Genomic DNA, 17,648 nt, shown 5'->3' on the forward strand with positions numbered 1-17,648 from the left:
AAGACACTGTGTCATCCTTACACTTCTTCTCCCCTCACGCTCAAATCCAACAGCTTAATTAGGTCTACAGAAGACAGCCTTGTCTTTGTAAAGTTTGCACGAAGCGTATTTGCATATTTCAAAATGTCTTTGAATTGAATTTCGTGTGAAGCAGTCTTCCTAAAACCTGCTAAACCCTCCCTCATCTCTTATTCCAGTTTAACCGCTGCATAACCTCCCAGCTGATAAAGTGGTTCAGCAACTTCCGGGAGTTCTACTACATTCAGATGGAGAAGTTTGCCCGGCAGTCCATCAATGACGGAGTCACCGGAACAGAGGAGTTGAGCGTCAGCCGAGACTGCGAGCTCTTCCGAGCCCTCAACATGCACTACAACAAGGCCAACGACTTTGAGGTAAACACCAGCCAGGTTTCAGCGATTCTGTGCACGCCACACCGTAAAAACTGCACATGCTCCTAAGGAGGAACTGAGTACACATGCCGCCCTTATGAGCAGAAAAAAAAAACTGCTGAATTTCACCTGATACCTGGTGATGTAGGCGGGTACTGTGACACCGTGTCCTCTCTGACACTGTCTCACTGCAACTGTCCTCAATGCTGAGTTCAAGTGTCTTATACATCCTGTGACACCGTGCTGTAATGCACAGTATAAGGTAGCTTTTGCGCCATCACATAAAGCCCAGAGTGTTTTTGTTTGTGACGGTGCATTTTCTCAGGGTTTGTGTGAAGGGAAAGTTCCGAATCACCAGATCGGAAGATCCGTGTTTTTCACTCCAGTCTTCGTGAGAAACTCATCTAATGAGGAAGAAGCCTCGCTGACAACTTAACAGTTTTGCATTTATCGTTGTTAATTTCCTCTCGGGAGGGCGCCTGTGTGTGTGCCTGCAGGTTTGTTTCTGAAAAACGACATTTTACTTCCCCGTATTCATTTACCTGTCACTGTGGCGTGACGTTTATGTGTGTATCTTCTAGCGTATTGCAATCATAAATTCTCAGCAGGCAACTTCACCTTTAATGTGTTTCATTTCTCTCACTTCTCCTTTTGCCTACCTTCGTGCGTGTGTGGCGGTGTGTGTATGATGTTTCAGGATCACCCGAACTCTCTCAATGTCAGCTGACAAAAGACCTTTTAAAAGCTTGTTTTAAGATGGCCCTGAAGAGAGTTGGATTTGGGGTGTGTGCGCGCATGTGTGTGTGTATGCAGGTGAGCACTCGTGTTTGTGTATTTGTTATAGAGAGATTGAGCCTGTGTATGCGAGGGTTTTGTTGTTGCTGCATTTCCCAGTGTCCTGTTCACCTCGAAGGGTACGGCCGTCCCTTGGACCGGCCTGGCATGCTGGCAAAGCACTTCTCCAGCATATGTGTGTGTGTGTGTGTGTGTCACTTTGAGGGGGGAAAAATCTCACTGTTATCAAGGTTAAGCGTCCTACTGTTTTAGTGAGGGGAAGGGGAGAGAAAGAGAGTGAGAGGGGGGTAAGGGGGAAGAGGGAGATGGATAGATAGGGGATAGAGGGTGAGAGCTTAGAGACAAAGGAGAAAGCGATGAAGGGAGGGATGGAAAAAGGGAATTGAGGGGCGAATGGAAAGGGGAGAAAGAAGGGTGGAAGGAGAGATGGGGGGAGAAAGAGAGATGACGTGCAGGAGCGAAGTGCCCTTGCGAGCAGTGGGAGTTTTGCAAGCACTCACATTTAAAGTGCCTCACTCTCTTTCTCTGTGTTTCCGTCTATCTCTCTCTGTCATTATTTGTCCACTGGGGCTCTTCTATGTGCACCCAAACACACACACACACGCAGTTCCCCACATCCATCTTCAACCCTCTTAAGGGAGGCTTTGAAAGAGTGTAGCAGGCACATATGAGGTCTTAATATGGCAAAAGGCCATCAGAGCAAAACAGAAGGAAAGTCCTTCTATTCAACTGCTCGTGAGGAGCGCAGAAATTATTGCGTGAGTCAGTAAGACTCGGGTCTAAACTAAAACAACAGCAGCGCTTTACCTACTCTGACAGGACAATGGTAAGGATTTTATTTTATTTTATGTCTTTATTGTGTTCTAATCATTAAGGGTTCTTTTTTTCCCTTAAATTTGATATTTTCCAGAAGACTGCTTCAGCTTTCATATCAAATTATGCTCTCCCTGTGAGGAATCACCTGACACCCCTAACAGGAAATGGAAGTCCCTTTTGGGAAACGAGCTACCAAAAAACACCCCACTCCAGAAATTTGCTGGGTGTACAGTCAGGCCGACAGAGATCTTTTAAAAGATGCTCTATGCAGAATGATATATATTAATTATATAGTTGCTCATATGTGGACTGCACATTAATACTACTAATGGCTTAAACTAGTAAAGGTTGGCTGAAGATGGAGTTTAAATTTCAAGTAGGTTTGGCTTTTTGGCTTTTAATGTAAGTAAATTTGAAAAATGTAACTAAGTGAACCTGTAAACACACACAGCGTACAAGCTCACACTACAAATGGCACCATACATACAAAACACACGAAATGACATTCTTGGATAGGTTTGCGTGACTCACGTAATCTCCATGACTGGAGTTTGCAAATCCTAAAAAACTATGCACGCAACATCCAGTCAATATCCCGTACTTGCCCACACAGCGTTCACATGCCACCCCCTCCCCCGACAAAACCCCTTGTTTCTGAAGCATAAATTAGATGAGGCACCTTTTAGACAAGACTATCATTCTTCTCCTGGAACCAGGAAGTTACTGTTGAAACAGGCTTAAGGGGAACAGCCTATTTGCATACATAAATGTAAAAATTTGCAAGAAGACAGACAGAGAGGAAAAGAGTGAGAGAGGCCAGGTGAATAAGTCTTCTGTTGGCCGAGGAGTTGCAGCGGTGGAGGAGGGTGGGAAGGTGTTTTGCATATTAAGGTTTTTTGTTTTTTTTTTTGCTGGGCAGGTGTCTGAGAGATACAGGAGCTGATTAGAGTTTAGCACAAGGAAAATTTGCCCAGCCATGCAAATTCTAACCCCCCTGACAAACCAACCGCCTTGGTGAGCACGAAGACTCTGCGTGCAAGAGTGTTAGTGTGTGGCTTTCGGTGCACATGTGTGGGTGTTATTAATGTGTGTGTGAGTGTGTGTGTGTGTGAGTGCGGGTGCGTGGGTTGTGTGTTTTTTGCTTTTTGATGTTTGTGTGGGAATGATGTGTTTGTGTGTATTACATATGTGCGCGGACACATTTGTTATGTTTTTTTTCCCGTCTTATGTGTGTGTGTGTGTGTGTGTGTGTGTGTGTGTGTGTGTGTGTGTGTGTGTGTGTGTGAGTCATAGAGGTAATGTGGAGATGGAAATGTACTGGATGTGTATCAGGATGCCCCCAAGGCCCTTTTCTGTGGATCTCTCCCCTTTCTCCTCCACCTCCTCCTCCTCTTCCTCCCCTACCTGCCTGCACCACCACTTGAAACAGGAGCCTACGCAGATTCAGCAAGCACACACACACACACACACACACACACACACACTGAGTTTTCCCTTTGCCAGATTCTGCATCATCAAAGTTCCATCCACCTTGGTGGCGTCTTTGGAATGAATATGTCCTCTGTTTCAGTGATCGCACACTGAAACACACATTAACACACACACACACGTCTGTGGCCTTTCTTGTTTGATGCTAATCTGCTCTGTCACTGTGCTGGCCTAAAACGCTCCCCATCTCCCTCCCAGCTTCTCTTTTGTCGCGATTGTTTCCCCTTTTCCTTTCATATCCCTCCTCCCTCATTCCCTCTCGTCGTTCTCTCTTCCTTCTGTTCCCTCCCTCCTTTCATTCTTTCATCCTTCTTTTTTGCATGTCTTCCGTTATCCCTCCCCCATTCCCCCCCCCCTATTAGGAAGTTTTAATGGCATAATTGTCACATTCCTTCTGGCACAATGAACACCAGCAGTAATTAAAGAGCTTGCCGTTAATTATCTAGACCCCGGCTCTACTTTCCTCTTTTCTCAAACCCCCCTCCTGATCCCCTCTCTTCTTCTCTTTCTTCTCCGCTTCTCATTCGCTCTGTCCATCGCCATCAAAGTCTTCCGAAACACACCCGGCCTCCCAAAGCCTTGACTTTGAGCGAGCAGCGCTTTCATGTGAGGACTCAAGTGAAAATTCTCACTTAGTGTCCTTTTTCTTTTTACTCTGCAGCCCCTCTGCCTGTCTTTGAACCTCCAATGACAACACACATCATCTTTCATAAGACAGGAATGTGTGTGACCTGGTAATGGGTTAGAGACAGCGGGGGGAGAGAAAGAGTTTGAGGGTCTCATAAAGAGGCAGTTTTATGATGGCTCTGGGAAACTCTCAGATTTCCATAAGGCAGCCTAGGCCAAGTTTTCTCTGTCAGTGACCACTCCTCCCACAGAGGGCACACACACATACACACACCTGGGCGCTTAAAGAGGAAGTCCCTGTGATCTCTATGTGAGAGGGAGGTACCAGCACAGGCGGTGAGAAGCCCCCGTCTGCATACACACACCCGGGTATCATGTGTCCTCCCTTATCAGCTGCTCTTTTTTCTATTGCAAAGATGTTTCACTCCTTTTCTCTCTCTTCCCCTTTTGTCCGTCTGTCATCTCTCTATTTGAATTGATAACATCCTGCCATGGAGATTCTCTGCTGTGTTTTTATTTGTTTCTTAAAGCTAAGGGACAAAACTTTCTTTAGTCCATCCTCTTCTTCCTTTCCCCAACTTCTCCTCCCAGCGTCTCCCTCCTTCCTGTGCTCTGAGTGTCTCTCCATCCATTACCAGAGCCACAGAGAGCTGAGAGCAGATGCTGTCTGTCCAACCGCCGTGCCCCATAGCATTGTGTGCTTCACCTCTCCTTCCCCCCGCTCTCCCTCGTTCCTCCTCTTCACGTCCCTCTCGGGGCTCCATTTGTTCTCCACCCAGAGAGGCTAATGTCTGTTTTCTCCTCCTCCTGCCGCCACTGTTGCTTATCCCCTCCCCGTCTTGCACTCCTTCATTTCTGACCCCCTTTTTTCCCCCTATTCCTTCACCACATACGCTACGGTGTGTTTGTGTGTGTCTGTGGGGCTCGGAGGTGGGATGGGGTGGCATTGACCGCATTTGACCTCAGGGAATTTGAGGTGAAAAGGTCAGAGTCACTGCATTGGATGCACAGTGACGCAAACAAGTATAAACATACATAAGTACCTAAAAACACAGGCTTTCACACAGGTGTAGCGCTTGTACTCAAACGGCTCTAGGGTTCTCTTTGAAAAGCGATTGAAGACAAAAGGAGGTAGAAGATGGAGCACGAGAGATGAGAAGCTGGCGGTATAGATTTAGGTTCAGACCTGCCAAAAATACAACCAGTACAATTTGCCAGTGGGTTTATGTCAACAGCACACATGCACACACACCTCCCATCGCCCTCTTCTCTCCCTCATCTCGTCTACACAGCATCTACTTTGGTTTACTTTCCTGCCTATTAAAATCTCACCTCTCCTCCTGAACATTTAAATCTGCAGAGCAATGCGTCACGCGCAGCGGCAATACGTAAAATAATCCACTCGTCTTGTGTAAACATATTCATGAATATGTTTGCCTTTTGCTTTTCAGAGAGATGATGAAAAGCCTTCGAGTTAAGGCAACGATGCTGACCTGAGGGCGGGAAATGTCTTGCGTTGTGCAATCATATTTGTTGTTTTAATAAACCTGAACTGAGTCACAGGTAGACCTTCGTAGATTCGGGCTGAGATAAATAAGACTGTGAGATGTAATAACTTGGTGACGATAACAGGCTCGAATGGTCCGTTTTCCAAAGTTTGCCGTCATAGAATTAGGGATATTACACTCTGCCGTGTCACTGGAATTGAGGTGGAAGGAATTTTGTTTGTTTGTTTGTTTGAAGCTCAAAAATCAGCATCTCCCCAAAAAGCAACAACTTTACTTACCTTTTGGATAATCTGTTCGTCAATTCTTCACTTCAATTCTGCTTTCTTACAAGCTGGCAAGATACCAACGAAAAAGAAGTGAAGACATTTGTTGTTGTGGTGCTAATTGTTCAAAGTGAGACTTGCATCAAGATTACTGTTCCCAGGTGGTATCTGCTGGCAGGAGTAAGCGCATCTACAAAATGGATCTTATTCTAACAAACCTTCAGATAGCAACCCAGACCTTCACTGAACCGTGAGCGCCACTTCAAACTTGTCTCATGACTTTTGAATTTTTTTCTTACGGAGAAGACTTAGAGAAAGAAAAGAATAGAGCGTGTGATCATCTGCTTCTCGCTGAATAGCTTGGGGCTATTAAGGACCCCCGTTTGACACACCCTGACAGGTCTTTTCTTTACTGTGAAGGCTGTGTGTGTGTGTGTGTGTGTGTGTGTGTGTGTGTGTGTGTGTGTGTGTGTGTTTGCATGTATGTGTGTGCATATATGTGATTTACAGATTTATTCTGTGTTCCGATTAAATGACCGGAGCTGCGTGTAGAGCCTGGGGCAACAGGGGTAGCAAGGAATCACTTAAAGAACTACATGATCCCTTTGCTCCTTTTTCACCTGCTCGTGCACATAGACACACACACACACACACCATCTTGTTGTGCTAGCTTGCTTTTTCCAACAGCGCACACCCACCTCATCCTCCTCTTCCTCTCTTCTTCTCCCCTCTGCTCCCTCCTTCTTTCGCTCCTCCTTCTGTCCCTGGTCACCTTGTGAGGGGCAGCCTGCTCTGTGGCACAGCTGCTGATTATGTCATTATTTCTGGACCATTTTGGTCTCCCTTGGTGTGTGTGTGTGTGTGTGTGTGTGTGTGTGTGTGTGTGTGTGAGAGAGAGAGAGCGAGAGAGAGAGAGGCTAATGAAGCGTGGCAAAGGGACGCATGCCAAAATGACCAGGGCGTGCATCAGAGCTGCAGATGTGTCAAAGCAACCCCCCAATATCTTACACACACACACACACATGCACGCACACACACACTCATGCTTCCCCCACTGATGCCAGACGCTCCCTCCTTCAATCCAATCTGCAGTTTATTATTTTTCTTTCGTCTCCTGCCATCTTGCTCCTTCACTTGCCCTTCCATTCCATCTACTCCTATCCGTCCATCCATCTTCTATCCTCCCTCCTTTGCCGCACCTCCTTGCGCTCCATCCTTTATTGTTTGCCCACCCACCCACCCAACACCCTCCTTCCTCCTACCCTTCTATTCTTCCTCTCCCTCCCTCCCCCTCTTCTCCTCCTCTCCAGATGTCCTGTTCCTATCTTCCAGACTCCCTTGCTCCTTTCTTTCCCTTCTGCCTCCTGCGCTCTCAGTCTCTCAAAGCTGAGCTGACTTCCTGACCTCAGGAGGCCCTGTTACAGCGCTCAGTGACCCCCCCCCCCTCCCAGATTGGCTTCTCTCACCCATGCAAGCTGAGTCGATGAATTTTTAAGTCTCCAGACATGGGACAAACTGTGATTTCAGAGCTCCCCTGCTGTTAGCAGCTATTCTTTGTACACACCACGTTTTGTCGATTGTAGCCTTCAAACAATTGACAATTTCTTGAAACTGAAGGGACAGCAGGAGGAGAGGAAAGAAAAATTACCATTGTGGATGGGATAGGAGAGCGACTTCATCAGTGTCTTTGACCCTGGCATGCCCTTGACTCGCCAGCAGAAGTGCACCTTGAGAAAAGTCCATGTGACGCTTATGCTCGTGTACACATAAGCACACCAGACAGCAAGATATACACACACATGTATGCACGACAGACCCTCAAGGCTCCCTGTTCTCAAGGCTATCAGTGGAGTGAGGGTGGCTGATGTTTGCTCAGCTTTGAGGCCCATTTCCCGTCCCAGCAGTCTCCTAAATGCTGGTGCAAACCTCTCCAATGAGAGATGTCAAGAATGAAATTATATTTTGGACAATGTTGCGAAAATGAAGAAAAAAATTTAACTACGGATCTTCTGTGACTTTTCCCGATTGGTCAGATTCTTCAGCTGTGGCACAATCTTATCGGATGGGGGGGCAAGCGTGGTGAGGGGTAGGAAGAGAGGGGACATGGGTTGTGTTTGTCCAAAATGACAGTATGGACCAAGGGCTTATCAAGACCTTTGTAGATTATTGATTGGAGCAGATATGTGAGGCACGGGAGGCTTATGGGCCAGTGCATGTTCGAGGTTTGCAAACCTCTGGCTTGACTCGCTCAAATGTCAGTTTCAGCTCTTGTTTTCAGACCCTTTACTGTGTGCAAACTTTAGATTACTTAAGACACGGGTATCACAAAAATACTTATTGGATATCAGAGTCAGATAACCCCCCATCTGTGGCATTGAGTGCGCTACAAAATCTATAAATACCACGTCTCACAAACACAAACACAGTGACCAAAAAAGCATGGGAAGTGTTGGTATTCCCAGGCTGAGTTGGGGTTAGGAATTAACCTGGCTTGCAGCGAGGGCTTATGTTGTGTCCCTGCATTTCATCCTTCAAGGCAAAAGCTTGCTAGAACACTCACTCACACTTACACACACACGCATACAGCCTTATCTTCCAGGGTCTTGTCTTGTTTGGCTAACACTGTGCAAATAGAAGGTGCAATACATCTCCTGACAGTTCCCAAAAGCAAAGGGGAGAAACACGTTGGTCAAACAAACAGCCAACCCTGAGTCACCGAGAGAGAAGAGATTTCTCAGGCTTTACCGAAACACATGCGAAAGACACAGGCCCGTGCACGCGCGCGCACACACACACACACACACACACTTGCACACAGAGTGTGTAACAGTAGCCTTTATTTTGAGGGCTTGGGCCTCTGGCTACCTTTTTAAACGTTTGTCTAAGCAGTCTTAAGATGAGGGCTGCTGCTCGAGTGAATAGCTCCCAGCAAGCCGTCCACAGGCTCCTATTGTCCTCCGTCATATTTTATTATCTCATCAAAAAGCAGGAAATCCGATTCCCTCTCTCTGAAAAAGAGCTTATCCTTCTGTCTCAAAGCAACCTGTCACGAGTGAGAGAGAGATGGACAGAATGGGGAGAGAGTGTCGTGGGGGAGAGGGGGCAGCCATTGAAAAAGACTGATTTACCGCCTTAGTGCTATCAACCCTACTTTCCTTTTTCTTCCACCCTGCCTTTCTCCTTGATTAGAAGGCCCCCTAACACCAAGCACAATGTAAATGTCAGGGTATTGCAGCCTTATCATCTTTGCCGATTCTTCCCACTCCGTCTTCCGCTTTTCATATTGTGTTACACAGGGCGAGAGCATTCATTTTCATGAGAGCTCTTTATTGGTTGATTTTTGAATGCTTTGCCGCTGCCTGCCGCACGCGTTTGCCAGCCAAAATTCAACATGAGCAAGACAAGAAAGTTTACCCCTTCCGTGTTTTGCTAGTCCAAATTAAAGGCATTACATTTAAGCTTACTTTTTTACTCCACTTTTGAAAAATGGACCAAAAGTCAAAGAGAAAAGGTTCGTTTTCAGATTTAGCCTGCTTGGCAATAGATTCACTCTCAGTCACCTTGTTTGCCTTTTCCAGGCGTCACTCCTCTCACTCACACACACACACACACACACACACACACACGCAACTCCACATCCTTCCCTTTCCACCACCTCGCTGCCTCTTTCCATCCATCCCTCTCTCCTCCCTCTCTGTTTGTACATCTGTCCTTTAATTTTGGGCTCTGCTGAGAAGTTGTTAAAAACCCCTATGAAATATGTATGAAGGATTGTGAGCCACGCGATTGGCCCCATTTACCGGACAGCCGAGCGAATGAACGGCCACACTGGATAATCCCCCACAATGCCTCTGGAACAAAGGCCCAACAGCTGACCCTAGAGAGACATAGAAAGATGAAGAGGGAGGGAGGGAGGGAGGGAGGCGGTTTGAGGGGGGGGGGTTAGAATTGGACAAGGTGGAAGGGGGTGCAAACAGTTTAGGCTCACTGCTGGTCAGGAGGAAGCTCAGTCACACACACACACAACTCACATGTACTCGCAAAACAAAGGCTTGTGGGACAGGAATAACTCCCTTGTTCTGTTGCGCCGCTCTCTCTCCTTAGACTCTTCTCGGCCCCTCCTTCTCTCGCCATCTCTCCCTCCCTCCCATTCTCACTCTCTCAGTCAAGAGGATCTGAAATACCAATACCCTTTTCTCCTTGACATTGCTTTCTCCTTGCAGTCAGCATTTTGCTGTCCTTTTATAGTCAAAACGTCAGGAGAAATTCCATGCAGGAATATTCTTAGTAATGCGGCACTCCCTGCATCTAACACCAGGGCGCTACGCGGCACCGTCCCGTTAGTGAGGTCTTTCGGGAAAAGTGCACGCGGGCATACACACACACACACTTACTGTAGCTGGCCTCAAAGCGGGGTCATTGTGCCAGTATTCCGTGAACGACAAGCAGCCCAAACAATGAATTATATCCACTTTTATCCCACCAGACGGGAATTCAATATTTGGGGAATTGGGTTATCTTTCGTTTTTTTCCTTTCCCTCTCTCTCTCTCTCTCCGTCAAACACACACAGACACACAGTGCACAAGCTCCTTATTCACAACTCACCTTTTCACTTGAGTAGTGGACAGACACACACACACCAACCAGACACACAGGCATCTTAGCCTCCATTCATCACCCCGAGGGGGGTTGGTAGCTGTCCCATGTGTGTTTAAGTGCATATGTGTGTGGTTGAAGAGGCCTGTCGGTGTGTGTGGGTCCTTGTCCATCGGTGTGTGTGTTCCAGTGGCCACTAACCTTGCTGTGTCCTGACACTCCTGATGAGTATCTGCAGGACACTGGAGGAGAGGAGTGGAGTACGCACTGTCAGGCATTTGGGCAGGCTGCTGCTGTATGTGTGTGAGACAATATGTGTTTGTGTGTGTGAGCATCGAGGGAGGCGGGCAGGCAGACAGTCAGCATTATCCAAGCAGGTGACCCCTGAAGGCTGCGTCGCCCTGGAGCTCTGAGTCGAGGAAAGAGACTCAGCCAAATACACCAGGGTACCCGGTGCGTGAGTGTGTATGTGTGTGTGCGTGCGTGCAGCGAGCATTATGTAGAGCTCTGTCACAGTACAGGATGTGTCATCTCCTTGGCACAAGGAGGTGTGTCCGCTGGTGTGTGTGCTCACACCAGCATAAGCGTGTGTGTCTGTGTGTGACAGAGTGTTGGCTTGGGGGAAGGTGTCACAGATCTTTGCCAGACTAATCATCTCCATGGTGTCGGTGAGCGCTGCTGTCAGGGACACTAAAGAGGCAGCGTGTCTCCCCGTTCCCAAAGCATTTAGTACTTCCTCTTTCGCCAGCACCTCTCTGTCGCTCTTCAGCTCCGCTCTCTTGTTTGGTCGCAGATTTACAGTGGGACTCATAAACATGTCACGCCCGCCACGCTGCTGGTGGAAGGTGGGGGAAGTGGGAGGTGTGAGAAACCTGAGAATTCGCAAGAAGTGACTTTTCTCAGGCCAACACCTCAACCGGCGTTTAAGGAAGTAGCGACTCAAGAGACAGGAGATTTATGGTTTTACATCCACTTTGAAAATATGAACATATTCTACAACTGGGGGGGGCGAAGACTGTCGCTGTTTGGGAAAGTTGGTTTGGGTTTTGGCAGTCGGTCAAGTTTCGTTCCCATTTTCCTCAGTATTCAGTGGTCGAAACACTTTTAGGGTTGGCATTATAACGAAGTGCCTTAAAATCAAACCACTACAACGGTGCTTTTGTGTCGAGTGACATAAAGGACGCAAACTTTGCAGTGAGTCTTAAAATACCTTAAAATAGGATTTCCTCCGTGTACTCCTCACATCTGTTTACACAATTGCTCATTCCTTCCTTTCTGTGTTCGCGAAGGTCCCTGATCGTTTCCTGGAGGTGGCAGAAATCACACTGCGAGAGTTCTTCAATGCCATCGTGGCCGGCAAAGACGTGGACCCGTCCTGGAAGAAGGCCATCTACAAGGTCATCTGCAAACTGGACAGCGAGGTCCCAGAGATCTTTAAGTCCCCAAACTGTCTCCAAGAGCTTCTACATGAGTAAATTTCACCTCCTCCTCTTCCTCCTTGCTTACCGCTTTGCGCTTTCTTTGTTTTTCTGATTTCATAGAATTTCAAAATTATATTATGATTTGTTTTTTTCCCTTTTCTTCAACTTTACTTTTGATTTCCTGTTTTTTTTTCTTGTTTGTTTGTTTTTATTTTTATTTTATTTTTTTTGAATGTATGAAAGTTATGGAGTAGCATTCCCAATCTAAAGCCCCTTGTGGCAGTTCCTAAATGACCTAGCTATTGTGTTCTTGTTCTTATATTATGCTGGTTATTATATGTTTTGTTTTTCTATGACTCTGAATTGAAGAGGCTCTGATCTTATTGGGTGTTTTTATTTTCTTGGACCGTGTGAACACTCTGTTTGGCCTGTTCTGTGATCAACACTAACGGCGCCCTCCATGTGTGGAAAGAGTTCCCGAGTTCCCATTTATACTGCTAAGAACATAGGCTGGGTTCCCTGAAGACTTGACTCGTGGCACCCACAGAGGCCCCTCCAATTCGGGGGGTATCCATGTGAACTGCCCCACCCTACCCCCTCTTTCCCTAATACAAAGTGGGTGCCTAATAGACTGTGCTATTGAAGATGTCCCTAACAGGACAGGCACATGCACACATGCACACAAAAAGCAAGGCCTAGTGAGGTTGTTGACTGGACTAAAACTGGACTTTTGGTACTGGTCTGTGAGACTTGGACCAGTTTCAAATAGCTACTGAGCTCTACCATTTTTCTTTTTTTCTTTTTTTTTTGAAGTGTGTTTTCCCTGCAAATAGGGGCATTGTGTTTATTGGGTGTACATTATTATTTTTGATTACTATTCTTATTGTTGTTGTTTATGATTATTATTTGTCACTACTGCTTGCTGAAGATTGGCACTTCAAGATTTGTTTGTCCCTTGATGCCGTTGCTGAAAGAAATAAATTATTGCTATGAATATTATTCCAAAAGATTTTTAGATTCTGAAGTATTTCCCCCCTCCTCCTCCTCCACCTTCCTCATTCCCCATTTTCCTTCTCCTTACTCACTTTCCTCAGTTTGTTCATCACTGGCGTGGACTTTGGTTTTGTTTTGTTTGTTTCGCTGTTTGGTTGCTGGGGCAACTTTGCTGGATTTGGATTTTATTCCAGGGAATTTATTAGAGTGGGCTTCTCTATTCACCTGTAGTGACAAGCTCATCCTGCACAGGATCAGTCCAGTAATGATGCTAAAAATAACCAACATAGTCTAAAGAAACATGAAGTAAATAAGAAGTATTTGGTAAAAGTGTGTTTTCTTGATTTACTATAGCTGTTCCACCTTTGAAAACTAATCTGCTCCCCCTTAAAGAGCACTTCTTCATCTAATAACAAAATATTTTTCTACGTCTGTGTTCTGAATTAGTGAACATACATAATAAGTGCAAGTCTGATTTTTTGTTTTGTTTTGTTTTTAATTTTTATAGCACTAAACAGCTCACGTGAAAGAAGTTAACATATTTACACTGCTGGCTCTTAATGTGGTTAGCTTATATATGGTGTAAATGGCATTATGAAGTTACTTTAATAGCAGTCGATACTTGAATATATCAAAACCTGAAGTACCGGTTTGTTAACTGAACAGACGTGAAGATAAAAGGAATCTATTGAGGCTGATAAACAGCCGTTTATTAATTCTGCCTCAAGTAGAACTTACCCTGATGACAACACACACACACACACACACACACAATGCTCCTTCCCTCTATGTTCACCTGCTGCTGAGTGATTTAGCTTCTCTCTCAGTGCAACAACATGAGGTTAGAGGTGAGCACTCTTCCCCCAGGGGGTAGACGGAGAAGCTCTCAGCACTACAAAGACCAGGGACAAAGGCGCAGAGCAAGGAGCAACATGCACCTGAAGCCCTCTGCTCTGTCCTGCCGTCCCACACCGGCAGCTTTTAAGACCCAAAGTGTGTCTCTGTTCAAGCCACTGTGCCCAGTTTGTTAAACGGCATTCCTTTCACTTTTACCTGAAGTTCTAATCCCAAATTTTTTCACTTGAGCTGAACTTCTATATGTACTGTTTTTGATTTGTTTTTTACCTTCACCCATCCTCTCAGGCTGTTAAGATTTTACGAAGCAGTAAGTATTAGATATTAGATGACCTTTTTGAAGAGGTAAGTTTGAAGCAATGAGTGGACTTTGATATTTTGCTTGGTGCGTGCGAGCTAGCTGGTGATCTCACCTTGCGACATTGGCTTATAGTGTGTCTGTGTGTGCGGCACAAAAGATCAAAAGGGGCAGGTTGCTTAACCTGCTGACTTGTCTAAGCGAGACAAAAGGCCTGACAAAAGAAGGCAGAGAAAGACAGAGAGCTACTCCCTTCATTATGTCCCCCTTCTCTTCCCCGGACAGTGTTCTTCTTAAGATCCGGAGCCCTGAGAGAGCGAGCGGCGCACATTTCTCACTGAAGGATGGGCTAGGCCCTGCATGTCTCAGTCTCAAAGCACCAGCCAAGGGCTCTAAAGCGCCACAGACAAAGGATAAAGAAAGGAAAGGACACTTTTATCTGATGCGCAGATTATTATCGTTCCATGCCCTCTCCCTTCCTGCAACTCCACCCTAAACTTAAAGAGTTCCTGCGTCTAAAAAGATTAATTCAGGATAATGAAGAACTTGTGTGCAAAAAAAAAAAGGAAAAAAAAAAGAATAAATAAATAAAATAAGGATTAGCAAGACCTTAACGCCGTGTTGAGAATATTTTTGTCAGGTTTTGTTTTCTGGGGTCGTTTAATTTTTAGGATAACATTATTGAAATGCATATATAGCCTTTTTTTTATAATGTAAAGTATAAATCTATGGGAAAAAAATATATAGTGGAAGTTCTTTGAAAGGCACTGTTAGAAACTGTTTCATAAAAGAAATCCTGAGGGTATTTTTAGTGACAGTTTTGTTGCAATCTGTATTCTGAATGAGTTGTTGGTAGATTAGGAGCAATAGTAGTAGGTTTTTTGCAGGTTTTGTGACCAGTTTTTCCTTTTGGTTTCTTTACCTTTTTTGTATTGTGCTGAATGGCTGTCTTCTGGAGATCAAAAAAAGAAAAGAAAAATAAACTTGGAATACCTTTTCAGAGTATGAAATATTGTTGTCGCTGCTGTAAATACTGTCAGGATGAAACAAAGAATAGCTGTACAGATTTTTTTTTTCTATTATCACTCAGAGTGCTAGAGAGGGGTGAGTGGTTAAAAAAGGAAAAAAAGGAGACTTCACCCACTCTCCAACTGGACTCATAAGCACTCTTCTGAAATATCCACAGAGGAGTGGGGTATTTTTTTTGGTTTGTTTGTTCCCCCCCCTCCCTCTGCCATGCCTTTAACGGGAAACGGTTTCCCATCGGCAGTGCCCTTGAAGTTGCACCAGCATTCATTTCTTTAATTTTCCGAACAGAACGATGCATCAGACGAGCGGTGGGGTAACGGTGGGGTAACGGTGATGTCACAGCGTTGGCAGCCTGTGCTCTTTGTGTCATCCAAAAAAACAAGGGCAGATTTCCGCCAACGTAGCTCTAGATTTGACCCAAGAGACAGACAGGAACTCATTGTCATCAGAAGACTAGTGCCATCCATGGATGGGGAACACTGTACAGTGACAGATTAAAGGGGAAAAAAAAAAAAAAACCAGATTGCGGATTGAAGGGGAAAAAAAAAAACAGCGATTTGTACCCCCTTTTCACTGGGTTTAAAAGTTGATGAAAGTTTGGAATTTTGTGGAATTTCTGTATGCTTTGCAGTACGTGCGCATGTGTGTGTGTGCACTGTATATGACTGCGTGTGTCTGCGTGAGAGAAAAGACCGATTATGAGAACCTGTGAACCAGTGTGTGACACAATTCTCAACACTGTGGCCCCTCCCCCACCCCTGGGAGTACCATCCTGACATGTAAATGACTCTCATTAAGCGTTTGGCAACATGTGTTTGGTGTGTGCGCATGTGTGTGTGTGTGTTGCGATAATTTCCTCTGATCTGTTTTCTGACCTGTTTGAAAGAGGTTTTTGTTTCTCGATGCTTTCAGTAGTAATTCCTTTTTTATTATTATCACATTGCTCCTCTTTTATTGTAAATATCAATGACGTGGACTTACAGTGATAAATACTGCCTTTGTATAACTTTAGCAATATGTTATGTAAATAATGTTTTGTTGATGCTTTTTGTATGACATTATTATTCAATTTTAGTGCAGTAATTCCAACTGGAACAGCCATGTTTTTCGGATACAGTCTGAATAGTTACACAGGTTGTAAAAATAAAACTCATGACATGGCTGCTTTTTTTTTTTTTTCCTGTTATCGGTGTCTATTTGTCTTGCAGATTTTGTGTAATTTATTGGTTTAATTTATCCTAATTTATTTGATGTTGTTTCATTTTGTTTTTTCAAACAGGGAAGGCTGTACTGCATTTGAATAAGTAGAACCAACTTAAAAGATTTTACACTTTAACGAATTTACAATTTCAAAAAAGAAAAAAAGTTAAATTGACAGAAAAGATGAGTGGGGATTTTGGCAGCTACGTGAAACTGGACAGTTAAAACAAACAAAAAAAACTGGATTTGACAGGGCAGAGGGTGGACTTGAAAGCCGAAACTAGTTTGAAGCAGTTTTGTATTTTCTCTTGAGATTTTTTCCCTTGTATTGCTTTGGCCCAGCCCAAAAACAACCAGTAGTCAAATTGCCTTTCGTGCCTTCACCCTCTATGAACTGAATGTATGTGCAGTATATATGCAAGCTTGTGCAAAATGAATAAAAAATTGAAATAAAAATGAAAAAGAGAGTGAAAAGTGGCAGCTGTTTGTGGTTTGTTCTCTGTGTTTGTGTTTAAAGCATGGGGGGGGGGGGGGGGGGGGGGGAATCTGACTTTATAAAGATATCTATACTTAGAAATATACATGAATGCTGTAAAAGCTGGTGCTTTCAGTGAAGAACATACTAGCAGAAATCTATTTTGTTCCGCTAGCAAGCATTAAAAAAAAGAATCATGGAAATTGAAATAATCAAGTGATCAATTTAGAAGTGCTGTGGTAATTTCAGTTAGTTTCTGTATAAGCTGATGGGTGTATAAAGCAGTTTATTGGGTTTCTGTGGCCAAAAAGCAATAGGGTTCAGCTAGTAATGGCCATAGTTGAGAGTTCTGTAATGACTAATCAGCTTCAGGGTAGCTTTTAAAATTTGAATGTAACAAATTCATTTAACCGCATGATAAAAGGGATAGGAAAACTGCAACAAAGGGGATATCTTGTCAAGAAAGACAAAAATAATAGAAGAATAGAAGAAGAATAACGGTATGATAACAGTCAAATCTTTTTTAGAGTAACAAAATGTTATGGATTATCGAAGGTACACCGTTTCATGCTGGGAAATCTGTCAGTACTTTACTGTAATTTAATGGTGAATGGTATTCGCTTGAAATTTACTACCTTGCTTCCCAGGTTTTTTGGTTATCAAAGGATCACTGGCGACAGTGCAATTTATTCTGTCCTGTTTGAGTGAATCAGAGCTGTCCTGCTCGCAGAGTGATCATTAATTAGGAGTTTGGCTGCAGAGAACCGTCCTCCCATCATAGTTTCTCTACAGGCTCCGGAGACAACTGCAGGTGCTGCCTCATCAGGCTAAATGCAACAATCGAGCACGGGCGCACACACACAGTGAAGTATTCTCCTCATTAGAAAAAAGGGT

At 44.6% G+C, this 17,648-nt stretch overlaps 1 protein-coding gene across 6 annotated transcripts in view; it reads left to right on the plus strand.

The window, feature by feature from the left end:
• The window catches only part of LOC146691837 (prospero homeobox protein 1-like), a 54,213-nt gene that overhangs the window by 16,454 nt on the left and 20,111 nt on the right, over window positions 1–17,648 (plus strand). For 5 of the 6 annotated variants that reach the window (XM_085431824.1, XM_085431828.1, XM_085431825.1 and 2 more), the window contains 2 exons: window positions 198–392; window positions 11,773–11,954. In XM_085431824.1, coding sequence (XP_085287950.1) covers window positions 198–392; window positions 11,773–11,954 — 377 coding nt within the window. Of the gene's footprint in view, window positions 1–197; window positions 393–11,772; window positions 16,754–17,648 lie in introns of those variants that run through there. The other variant, XM_085431829.1, reaches the window with a different exon arrangement.

This window comes from Copadichromis virginalis, linkage group LG15 (genome assembly GCF_057382275.1).
Source record: "Copadichromis virginalis isolate Kocher_CV1m ecotype Utaka linkage group LG15, C_Virginalis_male_GT1.1, whole genome shotgun sequence".
NCBI lineage: Eukaryota > Metazoa > Chordata > Actinopteri > Cichliformes > Cichlidae > Copadichromis > Copadichromis virginalis.